The sequence below is a fragment of the Rhinatrema bivittatum genome, chromosome 8, assembly GCF_901001135.1.
Source record: "Rhinatrema bivittatum chromosome 8, aRhiBiv1.1, whole genome shotgun sequence".
Taxonomy (NCBI): domain Eukaryota; kingdom Metazoa; phylum Chordata; class Amphibia; order Gymnophiona; family Rhinatrematidae; genus Rhinatrema; species Rhinatrema bivittatum.
In genome coordinates, this window is record NC_042622.1 from 137,754,000 (window position 1) to 137,770,671 (window position 16,672).

At 47.1% G+C, this 16,672-nt stretch overlaps 1 protein-coding gene across 6 annotated transcripts in view; it reads right to left on the reverse strand.

The window, feature by feature from the left end:
• Positions 1-16,672, reverse strand: part of FBXW5 (F-box and WD repeat domain containing 5) — a 68,667-nt gene that overhangs the window by 27,654 nt on the left and 24,341 nt on the right. For all 6 annotated transcript variants that reach the window (XR_003858181.1, XR_003858182.1, XM_029612337.1 and 3 more), the window contains exon 6: positions 13,680-14,181. Coding sequence is in view for 4 of the 6 variants with exons in the window: in XM_029612337.1 (XP_029468197.1) it covers positions 13,680-14,181 (502 nt within the window). In the remaining 2 variants the exon portion in view is untranslated. The remainder of the gene's footprint in view (positions 1-13,679; positions 14,182-16,672) is intronic.

Consider the following 16,672-nt stretch of genomic DNA (forward strand, 5'->3'; position numbering starts at 1 on the left):
TATGCTAAAGAACACTGTATCCCAGAGCAGAACAAGGCTCTGGGAGGAGTAAGGGATCTTACAGCTGGTGCAAGGTTTGCACACAACACGACCATCCTGAACTCTGTCAATCCCAAACCTATGTAAAGCTTCTCATTTCTCCTCAACCCCCTATGCATTTAGAATAAACACTAGATTGAAAGAAAATGAGAGAGTCAGAGAAAGCGCATGTGTAAAAGCGCGAGTAGGCCTTGTAGTCATCAGGAAAGGGCCTCTGTTTGGCATTTCCAGGCATGACAGGGCAAACTGCTCTAGTCATTTGGAAGCAAACCATCAGAGATCAGATGCCAGTATAACAATTTAAAAAAATATTTTTTGAAACTTTTTTTCTAAACAGAAAAGACCTAACATGAATTTCTTTATGAATGTATTTTTCTAAGTTGATTACTTTACCTAACAAAAATGTTCTTGGAAATAATTTGTAACTGTATAAATAAAAAGTGAAAAAACCAAAGAGAACTTTCTGGTTAGTTCCTCAGGACAGGGCATCTCTGAGCAGGCACAAGCTGCTTTAAGGAAGCGGCATCATGGATCTAATAATATTACTCTAAAAGAACACTTAACCATAAGAAGCTGTGCCATTTTTTAAAATTATTTTTAATGTTGTACTATGAAGGTGCTAACTTTTCTTTTGGTGTTACTGTCCAATACAGCTCTATCCATATTTTTCAAGCTTTCTAATCACAATTGGAAAGCTTTAGGACAACACTAAGTGACATTTCGTTATATCTGGGTGCAACAGCAATTACATGCAAATTCAAGGACTCAGTAGCAGCTCAACAGGAAGAGGTTCAGCAGAATGGGTTGATCCCATTGCTTCAATTCACATTATGGTTACTACACGTGATGTCTGAATTACCATGTTACCAATCCTTCCAGTATTTCTTTAAAATAAGGTGAACAAATCCAGTCCTTGAGGAATGCAAACTTGGGTCTCGTTTTCAGGATACCCCCAATGAATCTCTCTCTCTGTATTATAAGATTAGTAGGGGCTCCGGATAATAACTTCAGCACATATGCGCATGTGCAGAGATCAGCAAATAGTGTGGGAGGGTGGACCACAATGAAAGGAACAAACACTGGGGGGCCTATGCAATACAGTGCGCTCAGCCTAGCGCACAGCTTGACACATGGTTGGGTGTGTGTTTTGGATGCGCTAGAACAACTCCCGAAGCAATAATGGGATTAGAGCGTTCAAAACATGTGTCCAAACCTCCGTGTAGCTAATAGTGCTCATCACATGTAAATGCCCCGATGTAAAAAAAATCACTGGGGTACATTTTCAAAGGGTTACGCGCGTAACACCCGAAAACCTACCCCTGCCTCCCCCTGTGCGCGCCGAGCCTATCTTGCATAGGCTCAGCGGCGCACGTAAGTCCCGGGGCTTGAAAAAATGGGCGTTCCAGGGGTGGGACCGAGGCCTCCGGAACAGCCACCAGGCCGGGGGACGGAGAGCCAGCGCGCGCAAGTTACGCCTGCCCACAGGCAGGCGTAACTTCTTCTACAAAGGTCGGGGGGGGTTAGTTAGGGCTGGGAGGGCGGGTTAGATAGGGGAAGGGAGGGGAAGGTGCAGGGGGGCGGAAGGAAAGTTCCCCCAGAGGCCGCTCCGATTTCGGAGGGAACGGAGGAGGGCTGCTCGGCTCGGCGCGTGCAAGGTGCACAATTGTGCACCCCCTTGCGCGCGCCGACTCTGGATTTTATAACATGCGCGCGGCTGCGCGCGCATTTTATAAAATCGAGCATAGATTTGTTCGCGCCGGGTTGCGCGAACAAATCTATGCCCGCGCGTATGTTATAAAATCTGGCCCACTGTGTGCCGATGCTCACATTTTAACCCTCAAATATTAACGCCAGCCCCAGTGCTGGTGTTAAGTCTTGAGGCACCCCATGCCATTAACAAAAAAGCAGAAAATACTGCTTTTCTGTGGTTCTTCCGACTTAATATCATGGCGATACTAAGTAGGAGGAACTACAGAAAGCAGCAACATGAAAAAAAAAAAAAAGTTTTGATGGAGGTCAGGTTAGGAAACCGGACGCTCAATTTGCCGGCATCCGTTTTCCTAACCCATGGCTGTGTGCAGGTTTGGAAAACGGACGCTCATTAATTGAGCATCCGTTTCCCTAACCCGAGGCTGTGCGAACAGCCACATCTCCTGGGCACCCGATGGCAAGGATGAGCTAGGGACACTCATTTTCCCCTAGCGCGTCCTTTTTTATGTGGCTGTTCATTTGCATATCGCATCGCGGGCCCAGGAGAAGTGGATGGGCGCATGTTAGGAAAACAGTCGTGCAGTTTGGATGCCCATTTTTATCGCATCAATATTGTATCGGCCTAACTAAGCAGGAAAGACCACTGGATAGGAGGTAAATGAATGCATAAGAATCAGCAAAGGGCCAGCAGAAACCGCAGACAAGAAGTAGGCAAAGAAAACATTTGAAATCCTACCAGGGGTTTACAAAATCCTCTGAGTCAGCGTAAGTATGAAATGGGTGAGCAGCAAGCAGAGGAAGAGTCTAGAAACAAACCCTGTGAAATTTGAACCCAAGCAGCTGCTCAGGTGGTCAACGAGCTAGAAGGAGGAGGAAAGGAGAGCAGACAGCATGTGCTGGAGAGAGAAGAAAGGGTCAGAAAATAGAGAGTATGAAGGATTAGAATGTGGGGTGTGCAATGAGAAAAGTGTCCATGCTTCTGCACTCTCCCTCAACACCTTTCCATGCACCCCCTCCCCCCAAATACATGGAACCCACAAACTCAACTATGTTAGCATGTTCCTGTCCCCCCCCAACACCATTCACTCCTTCAAATACCCACTCACACCCTCACACGACTTGCACTATTCACTTACCACACCTCTCCCCAAACCCCCTCCCACATGCACACTCTACGCAGCCATTCACACCACCAGAAAGCAACTCACAACACTCACCCCACTGCACACAACCACCTTACATCACCAACTACGCAATCTACACCTCCACCCCTCAACTACAGCATGTTGCAACAATATGCGTCCCTCCTGCAAACCTACTTCCCCACTCCTGCAGCTCATCCCCTTACACCACACAAACATACCATCGCACACATCCCCATCCATAGTCACTTACACCATACCCCCCCCACCCCCGGACACCCATTCACCCCTTCACATCACCACTCATGCCACCACCAGACCTCCATTTGCACAGCCCTGCAAATCTAGTTACAACACTCAACCCCCCCCGGCACACCTACTCAGTCCTAGCTACTCACTCCCTTCACAGCACCACCATCACCACTCACAATGAACCTCCCACCTCCACACAGTCATGTACACCACTGCAAACCCAGTTTCAACACTCTGATCCTCTTCCACAGATCTATTTCCCCATTTCGGCAACTCAGCCCCCTCACACCACAAAAACATATGCTCACACACATCCCTACCCACACTCCTAACCATAGTCACCTACACCATGCACACCACCGGAAACCCTGTCACAACACTCACTCAACATCTCAGACCACTCACACTACCACTACATAGCACACATACATGCCCCCCACACCTCCACCTGAACATTTCTCCAAACCCAGTTGCAATACTCAGCCCCCTAGCCACTCACTCCCTCACAGCACTACACCCCAAAAATATATCTTCTCACACACAACCCTCACAGCCACTCACACCACTGTAAATTATGTAACACTCATCCCTCACACATGACTCACCTCCTCCCAGCAACACCACATACCATCCATTAATACACCCCTCACCTCCATCTCATCCTACTACCCACACCACACAATCACAAACCCAATCATAATTGCCTTGCACACGTACTCAGCTCCGTGCAGCAACTTGCATCACTCACTCGACCTCCACATTACTGAATACCACTACCATCACCCACACTCCACACCTCCATCTTCATCCACACTATCACAACAATCACACACCACCTACGCCCACCATATACAGTGCTGGCGCATCCTAATAAGCAAACTAGGCAGTTGCTTAGGGCACCAGCCATTAGGGGGTGGCAAAGAGCAGTCATATGGGGCCGTGAGTGGAGCCCATCCCACTCATGGCTGAGAGGAGTAGAGACTCGGCAAGCCACGAGCAGCACCCATCCCGCTCGCAGCGTCTGTGTGTGTGTGTGAAAGGGACTGTGTATGAGAGGGCATGGAATGAGAGAGAGGGAGGAAGCCTGTGTAAGGGTGTGTGTGAATGAGACAAGGAACTTAAGTATGTGTAAGAGAGGAGGCCTGTCTGAGTGAGTGAGGTCGAGGCTGGAGCTAGGGGCAGGCACAAGATAAAAGGGTCGCCTAGGGTGCCTGATACCCCAATGCCCCTGCATAAATCCCTCCCCAAATACATACACCCCCCACATTCCACTTTCACAATCTCAAACCAAGGTGAGCATCGCAGTGCATCTGCATTCACACACATAGCACTGCTCATCTGGAGCAGAGGGACAAGCTGGCACACTGCTAAAATTGCTGCAGGAGACCTCAAGCAATGCAGGCACAATCAGCAATGCAGCAGCAGCTGGCAGCCACAGAAAGGCTTCTGGAGTTTCCCAAATCCACCACAGGAAAAGAAAAGGAGCGACAGATGTAGAAAGCTGACTGAGTTTCTCAGGCCCCATCAGTGGTAGGAAGACTAGGCTGGAGGTGGAAAGAGGGAGAGAAGGAAGAGGGTGGGTATGAGTTAAAGGAGTTAAACAGGAGACAGTTGAATAGAAGATAGAAGAAGGGTTAAGTTACAGGAGTGAGAAGGAAAGGAGTTGGTGTGGGGGAAGAAGAGGGAACATGGAAGAGGAGAAGTGGATAGCAATAGTGAAATTGTGTGCACAGAAAGCCTTCTATCTCCCCTTCACATCCTCTCCGTACACCCACCCCCTTGCTGTATCCGCACCCCCACAGCCTTCTCCACACACATACCCCACCACCCTCACTTAAACCACCAAACAAATGCATTCACAGTGGAGGAGGAGGAGGTAGGGAGGGGAGGAGCAGGAACATGCACACATACCCAGAAGCTGCCCATCAGCCCCAGCATATCCACTACCAGCTGCACATACACCCTCACACCATCATCCTCCATCTACACACACAACTTATCTCCCCCCCCCCTGAAATCCCCACACATGAGCATCACCACTCTACGCACACCCCACACCACTCCTCCCCCCCTTCACACATGGGGGGGGGAAGGGGTTACGTGGTGAAATGTGCACCCCCCCCCCCCACCATCTACACCACTCCCACCCTTTCCTACCAACCCCACATTCACTTCACCTACACCACCACTCCCTAATATAAATGGGGAGAGAAGAGAATGAACAGGAAAAAGTGGAGTGTGCAAGGGGGCAACACTGCCCACACCTGCCTATCCCCCCACCTGTGTACCGCTTGCACCCCTAACACCAGGAGGGTTGGTGAGCAAAGCGAGCAAAGGTGCAGCCCATAGTGATGAAATATATTTGCATGTACTGCCTCCATTGTATGCCAACCTATCTCATGCATAATCATTAGCAATATTCTGAACAGACCGGTTTTGTAGTCCTCAAGGACTGTATCTGATCCCCCCCTGAAAACTAGCAAACTACTGCACTCAGTAAAATCTGTAAAAACTGCAGCACCACAAATAATACTTGCTGGTCCCATTTTACATTTTTCAGCATGGCTAGACAAGTCCTTGTTTTACTGCTCTGATTTATCCAATGCTGTTTTCACACAGGCCGCTAGCAGACTTACTGCTGCTCATATTCACAGGAAGAGACTGGACATCAAGCTCCACATGAATCCTGGAGTGACAAATCCCCATGTAGACGGTTTCTCTACTGGATTAGTTACTACAGGAGTAACAAATCCCGGATAAAATATATGTGAATGGCATTTTGCAGTCTACTCCAGTACTAAATATGATTATATAGAAAACTGTTCTGCATTTATTCCTAAAGCAGGTGTCCAAAGTGAGAAGAGGAATGAAGTCAGATTAACTAATCTAGGAGCAGAATGATTTTCATATGAAAACAGGATTATCAGCCCTTGCATGCAGTGGGGTACAAAACTAGGACTGGGTCATTCTGTCCTGGAAGAAATAGGAAAATTAGTTTCTTTCCTGATAATTTTCGCTCCTGTATTACCACGGATCAGTCCAGACTCCTAGGTTTTGCCCCCTCCAGCAGATGGAGACAGAAGTTTTCAAAACAAAACTCCGCCTTATATAGGATGGTGCCACCTACAGTCCAGCAGTATTACTCAATGTCAAAGCAGAATGGCTCTCAAAAAAACCTCCATAACTATGTACAATAACCCTTCAACAAGAGAAAAAGAAATAACCGGTTCACTTAACCCTCCTAGGAACTGAACCTGTAGAACCACTTGAGGACAGTCAATCCAATTTCTGCAGATTGAAAACAAATCAATCAATAACTGAGCGGACTCTCCCTTACTTCCAGGCGTTTCCCGGGTGGGACTGGACTGATCCGTGGTACTACAGGAACGAAAATTATCAGGTAAGAAACTAATTTTCCTTTCCCTGTACGTACCCAGATCAGTCCAGACTCCTGGGATGTACCAGAGCTTTCTTCCTGGGATGGGATCTGGAGAGGCCCGCTCTAAGCACTACTTCTCCAAAGCCTCCTTCACCCGGTGCCTGAACATCCAGTCTGTAATGCCTCGCAAATGTATGCAAGGATTTCCAAGTAGCGTTCCTGCACATCTTCTGCGGAGATACCATCTGACACTCTGTTCAAGATGCCGCTTGAGATCGAGTAGAGTGGGCCCAAAGATCAACTGGGAGAAGGCGACCATGTATCAAATAGGCCAAACCAATAGCCTCCTTCAGCCAGCGAGCTATGGTAGTCTAGGACACCATCTGTCCTCGTTTGGGACCACTCCACAGCACAAAAGTATGGTCTGTCACCCGAAAAGCATTGGTAATTTCCAAATAATGCAGTAAAGCTCTGCGAACATCCAGTCTTCTCAAGTCCCTGGACAAGGAGATCCATTTGCACCAAATCCACAAAAGTCGGCAGCTCCACCAATTGGTTGACATGAAAAGAAGAAATCACTTTCAGCAGAAATGAAGGGACTGTCCATAAGGAAACCCCCGAATCAGAGATCTGAAAAAAAGGTTCCCTACAGGAAAGAGCCTGGAGTTCCGACACTCTATGAGCCGACGTAATGGCTATCAAAAAAATTACCTTCAGAGTTGCCCTTTTCAACGGCTCAAAGGGTGCAGAGCACAGAACTCTGAGAACCAAAATCAAACTCCAAGACGGACAAGGGTGTCTCACCAGAGGACACAAATGCTTCACCCCTCACAGGAAACGAGACACATCCGGATGTGCCGCTAATGGTACGCCTTGAACAGTACCCCGCAAGCACCCAAGAGCCGCCACCTGCACCCTGAGAGAACTACATGATAAGCCCTTGGACAGACCAGCTTGAAGAAAACACAGGATAGCAGACACAGAAGCCCGGGTAGGAACAACCTGCCGGTCCAGACACCAAGATTCAAAAACTTTCCACACACTAACATACGCTAGGTTGGTGGATGTTTTACGCAATCGCAGAAGGGTAAGAACATAAGAACATAAGAAAATGCCATACTGGGTCAGACCAAGGGTCCATCAAGCCCAGCATCCTGTTTCCAACAGTGGCCAATCCAGGCCATAAGAACCTGGCAAGTACCCAAAAACTAAGTCTATTCCATGTAACCATTGCTAATGGCAGTGGCTATTCTGTAAGTGAACTTAATAGCAGGTAATGGACTTCTCCTCCAAGAACTTATCCAATCCTTTTTTAAACATAGCTATACTAACTGCACGAACCACATTCTCTGGCAACAAATTCCAGAGTTTAATTGTGCGTTGAGTAAAAAAGAACTTTCTCCGATTAGTTTTAAATGTGCCCCATGCTAACTTCATGGAGTCACTACAGCGGGCGAATAACCTTTGCGACTCAGCCGATGCCTTTCAAAAGCCATGCCACTAGACAAAAGCGATCGACTTCTTCCAAACAAACGGGTCCTTGATGCAGCAGGTCTGGGAGAACTGGAAACCACAGTGGCCCCGCCACCACTAGATGTATAAGGTCCGCAAACCATGGACGTCTCGGCCATTCTGGAGCTACTAAGATTACTTCCGCTGGTTGGATCTCTGTCTGAGCACTTTGCCGATCAACGGCCATGGAGGGAAGACATACAGTAGAACATCGGTCGGCCAGGGTAGAACCAGGGCATCTACCCCCTTCTGCTCCCCTCTCTCTGCGATGACTATAAAAATGTGGGGCTTTGGCATTCCGAAACGTAGCCATGAGATCCATGCTGGGTATGCCCCACGTGTCGCATATGAGCTGAAACGCCTCGTCCGCCAGCTCCCATTCCCCGGGATCGAGACGGTTCCGACTGAGAAAGTCTGCCTGAATGTTGTCGACGCCGGCTATGTGGGACACCGCAATGCTAAGTGCTGCTCCGCCCAGCTTATCAACTGACGGGCTTCTATCGCCACTGGCTGACTTCTGGTTCCTCCTTGGCAATTGATGTACGCCACCGTGGTCGCACTATCCGACAGAATTCTGACCGACCTCCCTTGAAGGAGAGGATGGAACTCCTGTAACGCTAACCATATCGCTCTCATCTCCAGATGATTGATCGACCACTGTGATTCGTCGGAAGTCCAAAATCCTTGCACCGATCTCCCCTGGCATACCGCCCCCCCCCCAACCGGAGAGGCTGGCATCCGTGGTGACCACCGTCCATGCTGGCAGTTCCAGGAGAACTCCTCGGGATAAATTGTCCGCTACCAGCCACCAATCGAGAATGGATCGCTCAGTATCCGTAAGCGGGAGAGGCAGATGAAAAAGTTCAGAGACTGGGTTCCATCGGGAAAGCAACGCAGACTGTAAAGGCCTCATATGAGCAAAGGCCCAGGGTACCAGTTCCAGGGTCGAAGTCATCGAACTGAGAACCTGCAAATAATCTCGGACCCTGGGTGACTGCTTGAGTAATAAGTCTCTCACCTGACCTTGCAGCTTGGAGATGCGCTCAGTGGTAAGAAAAACTCTGCCCTGCTGAGTGTCGAATAGAGCACCCAAATATTCCAAGGACTGAGTGGGTACTAACCGACTCTTGGCGAAATTGACCACCCAGCCTAGCGATTGCAGGAGCCGGAGCACTTTGCGAATCGCCACCCAGGCAAGCGATTCCGATTTTGCCTGAATCAGCCAGTTGTCCAAGTAAGGATGCACCAAAAGCCCCTCCCTCCGGAGATGGGCCACCACCACCACCATCACTTTGGTGAACGTCCTGGGCGCGGTGGCAAGTCCAAAGGGCAGCGCTCGAAACTGGAAGTGCCGACTCAGCACAGAGAATCGGAGAAACCTCTGATGGTCTGGATGGATGCCGATAAGGAGGTACGCTTCCGTGAGATCCAAGGATGCCAGAAACTCCCCTTTTTGCACCGAGGCAATGACGGACCGGAGTGTCTCCATGTGAAAACGTGGCACTCGTAGACATCTGTTTACCCTTTTCAAGCCCAGGATGGGCCGAAAGAAACCCTCCTTCTTGGGCACTATGAAGTAAATGGAGTACCGTCCTTTTCTTCTTGCCTCTGGAGGAACGGAGACGTTGGCCCCTAGCTGGAGAAGGCGCTGCAAGGTGTCCTGTACCATTTTCCGTTTGGTTTGGTAACCGCAGGAAGAGATGAGAAACCGGTCCCGGGGGTGCTGTGCAAAATCTAAAGCGTAGCCTTGTTTTATCATGGTAAGCACCCACTGATCAGAAGTTTCCTTGGCTCATTTCTTGAAAAACAGGGACAGTCTGCCCCCTACAGCTGGTACCGAGGAATGGAACGGCATCCCTTCATTGGGAGGACTTGGTCCCAGACGCAGACTGGGAATTACCAGCTCTGCTGAATTGTCAGCCACGAAAGGACTGAGACCAGGTTTGCTGCTTAATTGACGCCTGACGAAAAGAAGTAGTGGGAGCTCTAGATGTTCGAAATCTTCGATTTCCTTTGAATCTTGCCTGGGACGAAAAGGCTCCCCTTGATTTCAGTCTATCCTCCAGTAACCGATGGACCTTATTCTCCCCCAGAGAGTGGATCATATCTTCCAGATCTTTTCCAAAAAGCAACTGAGACCGCCGACACCATGGACCTTGCCAACGTTCATAACAGGTCGCAAAGTGCATCAGCACTGTAGGCAATAGAAGCTTCTAGGTGGCCTGCCTGAGAAGCTTTCTCTGCCGAGAGACCAGCATTGGACTGTAACTGCTGACCCAGGGGAGGCCAGCTCGCAAGACAAAATTGTTGCACATAGCAGCCTGCACTCCCAGTGCTGAGACCTCAAATATTCTCTTGAGCTGCAACTCCAACTTCCTGTCTTGCAGATGTTTGAGTGCTGTCGCTCCCATAACAGGAATCGTAGTTCTCTTGGTAACTGCAGACACAGCCGCATCCACCCTGAGCACTCGCAGCAGGTCCAAAGCATCTTCCGGCAGAGGATATAGCTTATCCATAGCCTTGCTCACCTTCAAACCCAAATCCGGGGTATCACATTCACAGAAAAGCAAGTCTGTGGCCGAGAAATGGAAAGGAAAAGAGGTAGCCGGGCCTCTCAGACCCAACAATACAGGATCCCTAGCTCCTAGCTTGATTGCCTCCGGTGGTCCTTCAATGCCCAGCTCAGCCAGAATAGCAGGCACAAGAGGTCAGAACTCCTCCTTCCTAAAGAGACGGACCACCTTAGGGTCATCCCCTTCCACAACATGCGATCCCCTAGTCACATCATGTTGCTGTAAATCAGGGTCCACATCCACCCCCTGTGGGGGCTTGGGCTGAACATCCGGGTCCCCTGGGTCAGAGTCCTGCCCAGAAATATCTGAATTAGTCTGAGGGACCCCCACACATAGTGGATGCTTGGGCTTCGAAGGCCCTGGTCCCCCGTTAGGCTTGGACCGCTTCTTCGCATGGGGCTTAGAACCCAGAGAGGACAATTTCATACTATACTGCTGCTTTCCTGCCTTCCGCGCTTTAAAAGCCTTATGGAGGAACAAAATAAACTCCGATGAAAAAGAGGAAGAGGAATCTGAAGTCCCCTGAGGGCTGTCCTCTGTTGCAGGTGAAGTAGGCATGAAAGGATCCCTTTCCCCAGGAAAATTCTGCTGAGGAGAAAGAGGAGGAGGCAGAATCCCCTCCCCCAACGCTGCATGAGGTGCCGGCTGAAAATCATCCAAAATGGCTCGCCGTTCCCACGCTGCACGGGAACAGAGCAGCCTCAGCCTGTCTAGAAGCAGCTGTCCCTTCAGGAACTCAAAAAGCACAAAGGAAGGCGATCTATGATAACCGTCAGGATGAACAAAAAGAATAGATGCCTGTAGTCTTCAGTAAATCCTTTATTGAAGTGGAGAACAAGGGTAGCCCGACTCTGGCTGAGTTTCGCCGTCTCAAAACGGCTGCCTCAGGGGCTTACATAAATCGTCTTGAGTTCCTTGGTTATGTACAAGCTAAGAATGAGAGATGATCATATAGATGACTATATGATCTACAACACTGTTCCGTCTAAGAGCATTCGCAAAATCGGATCTCCACTTGTAAAGTCAAACTCATGCAGGCTTGTTCTTAGCGATTTTTGCAGCTCCAGCTGCCCCAGAGGAGCCCTCCCCCTGGGCAAACACGCAGAACAGAGGCCCTCCCTGGACAGCCGCACTCGGGCTGAACTGCACGCGCGGCATCAGGAACACCAGAAAAAAAAAAAGCACAAGAGAAAAGGAAACCAAAATACAAAAGGAAGCCACTCGTTACACAGCCTTGACGAGGCAGGAAGGAGAGAGCCGCAGCAAAGAAAAAGGCCGACACGAAGTAACTTACTTTTTTTTTTCCAAAAAACTTGCCCGGCAGTGTCCAAGGTCCTGTTCCTGCTGGGTAGAGTGAACTGGGCTCCCCGGTGTCTCACCCAGAGCTTCAAACAAGCCTTCGACTAACACCACCCACCCTTCCCCCCGCAAATCCATCTCTATTCCATTTACCACCTCCTTTCCTAATTTTCTGCCATTTTTGTTATTCTCCCATATGTTTGTTATTCTCTTACATGTTTTAATTTATCTGTCTGTTTTACTCACCTTTTCTGATGCAACCTCCATACGCTATCTCTGCTTCCATCTCTATACTCTATTACCTCTCCTGATGCCACCTCTATAAGCATCCTATGACGATCTCTCCTTATGTTTCCAATGGTCCCACTATACGTTTATACCCCTTTATAATAAGATCAATGTCCTTGGTAAACTGTAGTTTTGTACATAATTCTTAAGTTGATCAACTTAAATACTTCTTACTTACACTATACTTTTATAATGTCAATTTGATCCATGTACCTGTGTAAACTTGCTCCTTATATCTGTATGCCTCTTACTATAATCACTAGGCTTTTTGTAAACTATTATGATGCATTTATCTATTATGCTCCATTTTAATTGCACTATTTTATGCTCCATTTTAACTTATGCTCCATTTTAATTGCACTGTATTATGCTCCATTTTAATTGCACTGTTTTCTTTGTATTATGTTCCAACTTAATTGCACTGTTTTCTTTGTAAACCGATACGATGTGCAGACGGCAATTGGTATATAAAAACCTTTATAAATAAATAAATAAATAAATAAATAAATAGGGGAAAAGAGGGTCCTCGACCCAGCAGTGCAACTGCCTCAATACCAGTGGGGGATGGCCCTCTCAGGACCTCACGACCCTCTGGGAGGCTGAGACCTCACTGCTCTTTTCACCTGTTTTTTGTTTTTTTTAATTAAAGCAAAATTGTTCAAAATAAAATCACCCTAAGTCTAACCAACTCCTAGCCTAAAACCAAGGAAAACAGCTCAGACTGTAGGTTTTGCACCTCCACCATCTGCTGGAGACAGAGAAATACTGCCAGACTGGAGGTGGCACCATCCTATATAAGGCGGAGTTTTGTTTTGACAACTTCTCTGTCTCCATCTGCTAGAGGGGGGGACAAAACCCGGGTACGTACAGGGAAATTGTGTTTTATGCACTTAGACTGGGACTATGTGCGTGTAAAGTACATGTGTAACCCAGTTACATACAAACTTCTTAGTGAACCGCATAGAGGCATTGCTGGGGGAGGGCAAGGGATATGGTTTATACTTGGAACTTGTGTTTTTTTTTATTGCAAAACGTATGTGTGCAAGTGTACACACCCAAGTTCTGCCCTCTGAAGAGGAGATGTAACTTTACACAAGTTAATCTATGCTCATATTGAGCCAATTATCTGAGCATTTTTGAGGCAAACATGCACATAAATTCAGGTTGAAAATGTTGGTTAAAGTCTACATGTACATGTTACATGTGGACTTTATCCTAACTTACAATTATACAATTACCCTCTTACTCTATTACTTTGCATCATTTACTTAGGGAGTTTATGATCATTAATGGCTTTGAAAATCAACTTTAAAATCTCAATCAGTGCTATCACTGCCATTCTAACCATGGGAAGGCCTATGATAACTGGACATGGCAAACACAGCAGTAGATACAGCAGGTAAGTAAATTCAGAAGAGAGTAAGCAAGAAAGATTTATGTTCTATGGACTGAACAGGTCTGTGTCTGATTGCAGGGCAGCAATACCTATCTGATGTGGAGAGTACGTGAGGCACCCAGTGGTGAAGATTAAGTACTTCTTTCTATCACCATCCTCTGTGGAATGCAGGTTCCCTTCAGGTGGTTTAGTCCTGTAACTTGCAAACAGAGCAGCTACCTTTGTCTCCAGCTCACTCTCGGTCAGGGGAGGCCTGACACGGCCTACCATGATATCATCCAGGAGCTGCTTCAGCCCATTGCTGGGACTCGACCCCTCTTCCATTTGCTGCTGCTCCTCTTTCTCCTGTACAAACTGCTCTGACTCCAGGTTCCTTGTTGCCTTTCCATCCTCTTCCTCACTGTCACTACCGAGGTCACGGGTTTGGCTGGTGGAGGTCTCGGCAGTCAGCTGTTCCTTATAATCCAGGACCAAGTCTGGAGAATTGTGCCGGCTACAGTCTGCAACCATTACTGTCCTGATGGTGCTGGCATTCAGATTCTGAATCTTAAAAAGTCTCTTCACAACATTTACATTCTCAGATTCTATGCCCTGAAACATTAAAAATAAACACAGAAGCATAAGTGCTAAATGACATTTGGCCTAAAATAAACATATTACTGGGCTGCTTATCCTCTCCCTTTTAAACCTGCAATTTTATTTTGAAAATAATACATCACCTAAAAAAATAGGAACAAACTGTCACAGACCAAGGATTTCGTTGCCTGATGCATTCAAACCAGCCACAATAAACTTTCAAGAATTGCTCCATTTGCATGAGTTCTGTTCTAGCTTTATGATCCAGCATTGGACAGCCAATGTGGAGAATGATGGAAACTACTGACTGGTGCAGGGAACAGCTGTCAGCAAGAAGCGGAGGGCTTGGTCCTGAGGAGGTAAACTGGATTGAGTGATAGGCAATCGAAGAGAATGTTAAATGCTGCTCATTCCAAGGAAAAGGGAGTTATCAGGGGACTGCCTGAGGGATCAGTCCTACATCGGGTTATGTTCAATATTTTTCTAATGATGATAATAGTAATAATAATAATTGATACTGCAGTGGGATTAATAGATAAGATTTGTCTTCTCAAGATGATAGAAAAACATGCAACAGGTTGGAGAAGGTGGACACTCCAGATAAGAGTAGAAAATATGAAAAGTTGCAAAAAGGGTAGTCTCATGCATTTGGGGTGTAAAAATCCAAGGGAGTGGCACATGATGTGGAGGAGGATAATGATATACATGCAACAGGAGAGGTCTGGGGGGTGGGGGGAATAAGCAAATATGTCTTTCACCGAGTCTCATCGAGTTCCTCATCACTGACATGAATCTCAGCAAAGCGACAAATTTTTATTAAAGTATGAAAAGAAGTAAAAAGCAATTTATACTGGCCGCACATCATCCATGATAAAACTGTGCCAACTCCTGGTTTGAACACTAGTGTTAATGATGGTGGTAGCGATAGTTTGGAATCTTCTAGTGAAGATAAAACCACTGCCACAGATACAGGATGTGGTGACTCCATCCATGAACCAACAGCAGCTAATGAAAAAATTAAGAGGGCTATATACAGTTGCATGGGCTCTTGATGATAAAAGAAGATAATCATATTCCTCCTGTTTTGCCTCTCTTCTAGGATATATATATATTGTCCTTCAGTCTCGTCTCATAGGACTTTTGGTACAAATCCACTACCATTTTGTTTGCCAATCTCTGAACCCTCTCTAGTCTTTCTATATCCTTTCTGGGATACAGCCTCCAGAAATGAACAGATTTAGCTGGACAAAAAAAAGGGCCTGGTCTGGGCATGCCTTCAATAGGGTTTTCCAATTTATCAAGTAAGCATGGTTTTCAGCATATATATTTGTCCACCTAAGGGTAGCTGCACAAAAGGGTGCCTTAAACCTAACCACACAAGTTGCATGCTCAGTTTCAACAGCAAATTCAGCTGCAACTTTAGCCAGTTAGCTGTGCCACCTAGTGGCTCTTTGTATATATATATATATATACCCCTATAATTCCAAAAAGGATATAGACAGAATACAGGCAATCCAGAAACAGTTACCAAAATGAAGCAGAGTCTGCACCAATAGCTCTATGAAATGTGACTTAAGGACCTATAGACCTTAAAGAAGAAAGAGGGGACTAAGAGAGAGACATTCATTTTCCCCAAAGGTATAAATAATAAACGGGAAGCAGACAAGAGAGAAGACTCAATAGTAACCAGCTCTCCAGGTGATGCACTGTCCTTTCGTACCGAGGATATCTCCCCAAGGCCTACTGCCCAGGAGGGAAGGGTTAGGTCGGCCGTCATAGTTGGTGATTCGATTATTAGGAATGTAGATAGCAGGGTGGCTGGTGGACGTGAGGACCGACTGGTAACTTGCCTGCCTGGTGCGAAGGTGGCGGACCTCACGCATCACCTAGATAGGATTTTAGACAGTGCTGGGGAGGAGCCGACTGTCGTGGTATATGTGGGCACCAATGGCATAGGAAAATGTGGGAGGGAGGTTCTGGAAGCCAAATTTAGACTCTTAGGTAGAAAAGTTAAATCCAGAACCTCCAGGGTAGCATTCTCTGAAATGCTCCCTGTTCCACGTCCAGGTCCCCAGAGGCAGGCAGAGCTCCGGAGTCTCAATGCGTGGATGAGACGATGGTGCAAGGAAGAGGGATTCAGTTTTGTTAGGAACTGGGAAACCTTTTGGGGAAGGGATGGGCTCCACCTTAACCAGGGTGGAACCAGACTGCTGGCGCTAACCTTTAAAAAGGAAATAGAGCAGCTTTTAAACTAGAACAAAGGGGAAAGCCGACAGTCGCTCAGCAGTGCATGTTTCGGAGAGAAGTATCTTCAAAGGATATTAATGATGCATTAGAATTAGGGCATCCTGACAGTGAGATTCCAATAATAAGAAGGGTAGTCCAAGTGCCTGTAACTAAAAACTCACCTGAGCTAAAAAACTTCTAACTTATCCCTATCAATTAAAAAGCAGAATGAAAATACAAACAAAAAACAAACTTTGAAATGTTTGTATGCTAATGCCAG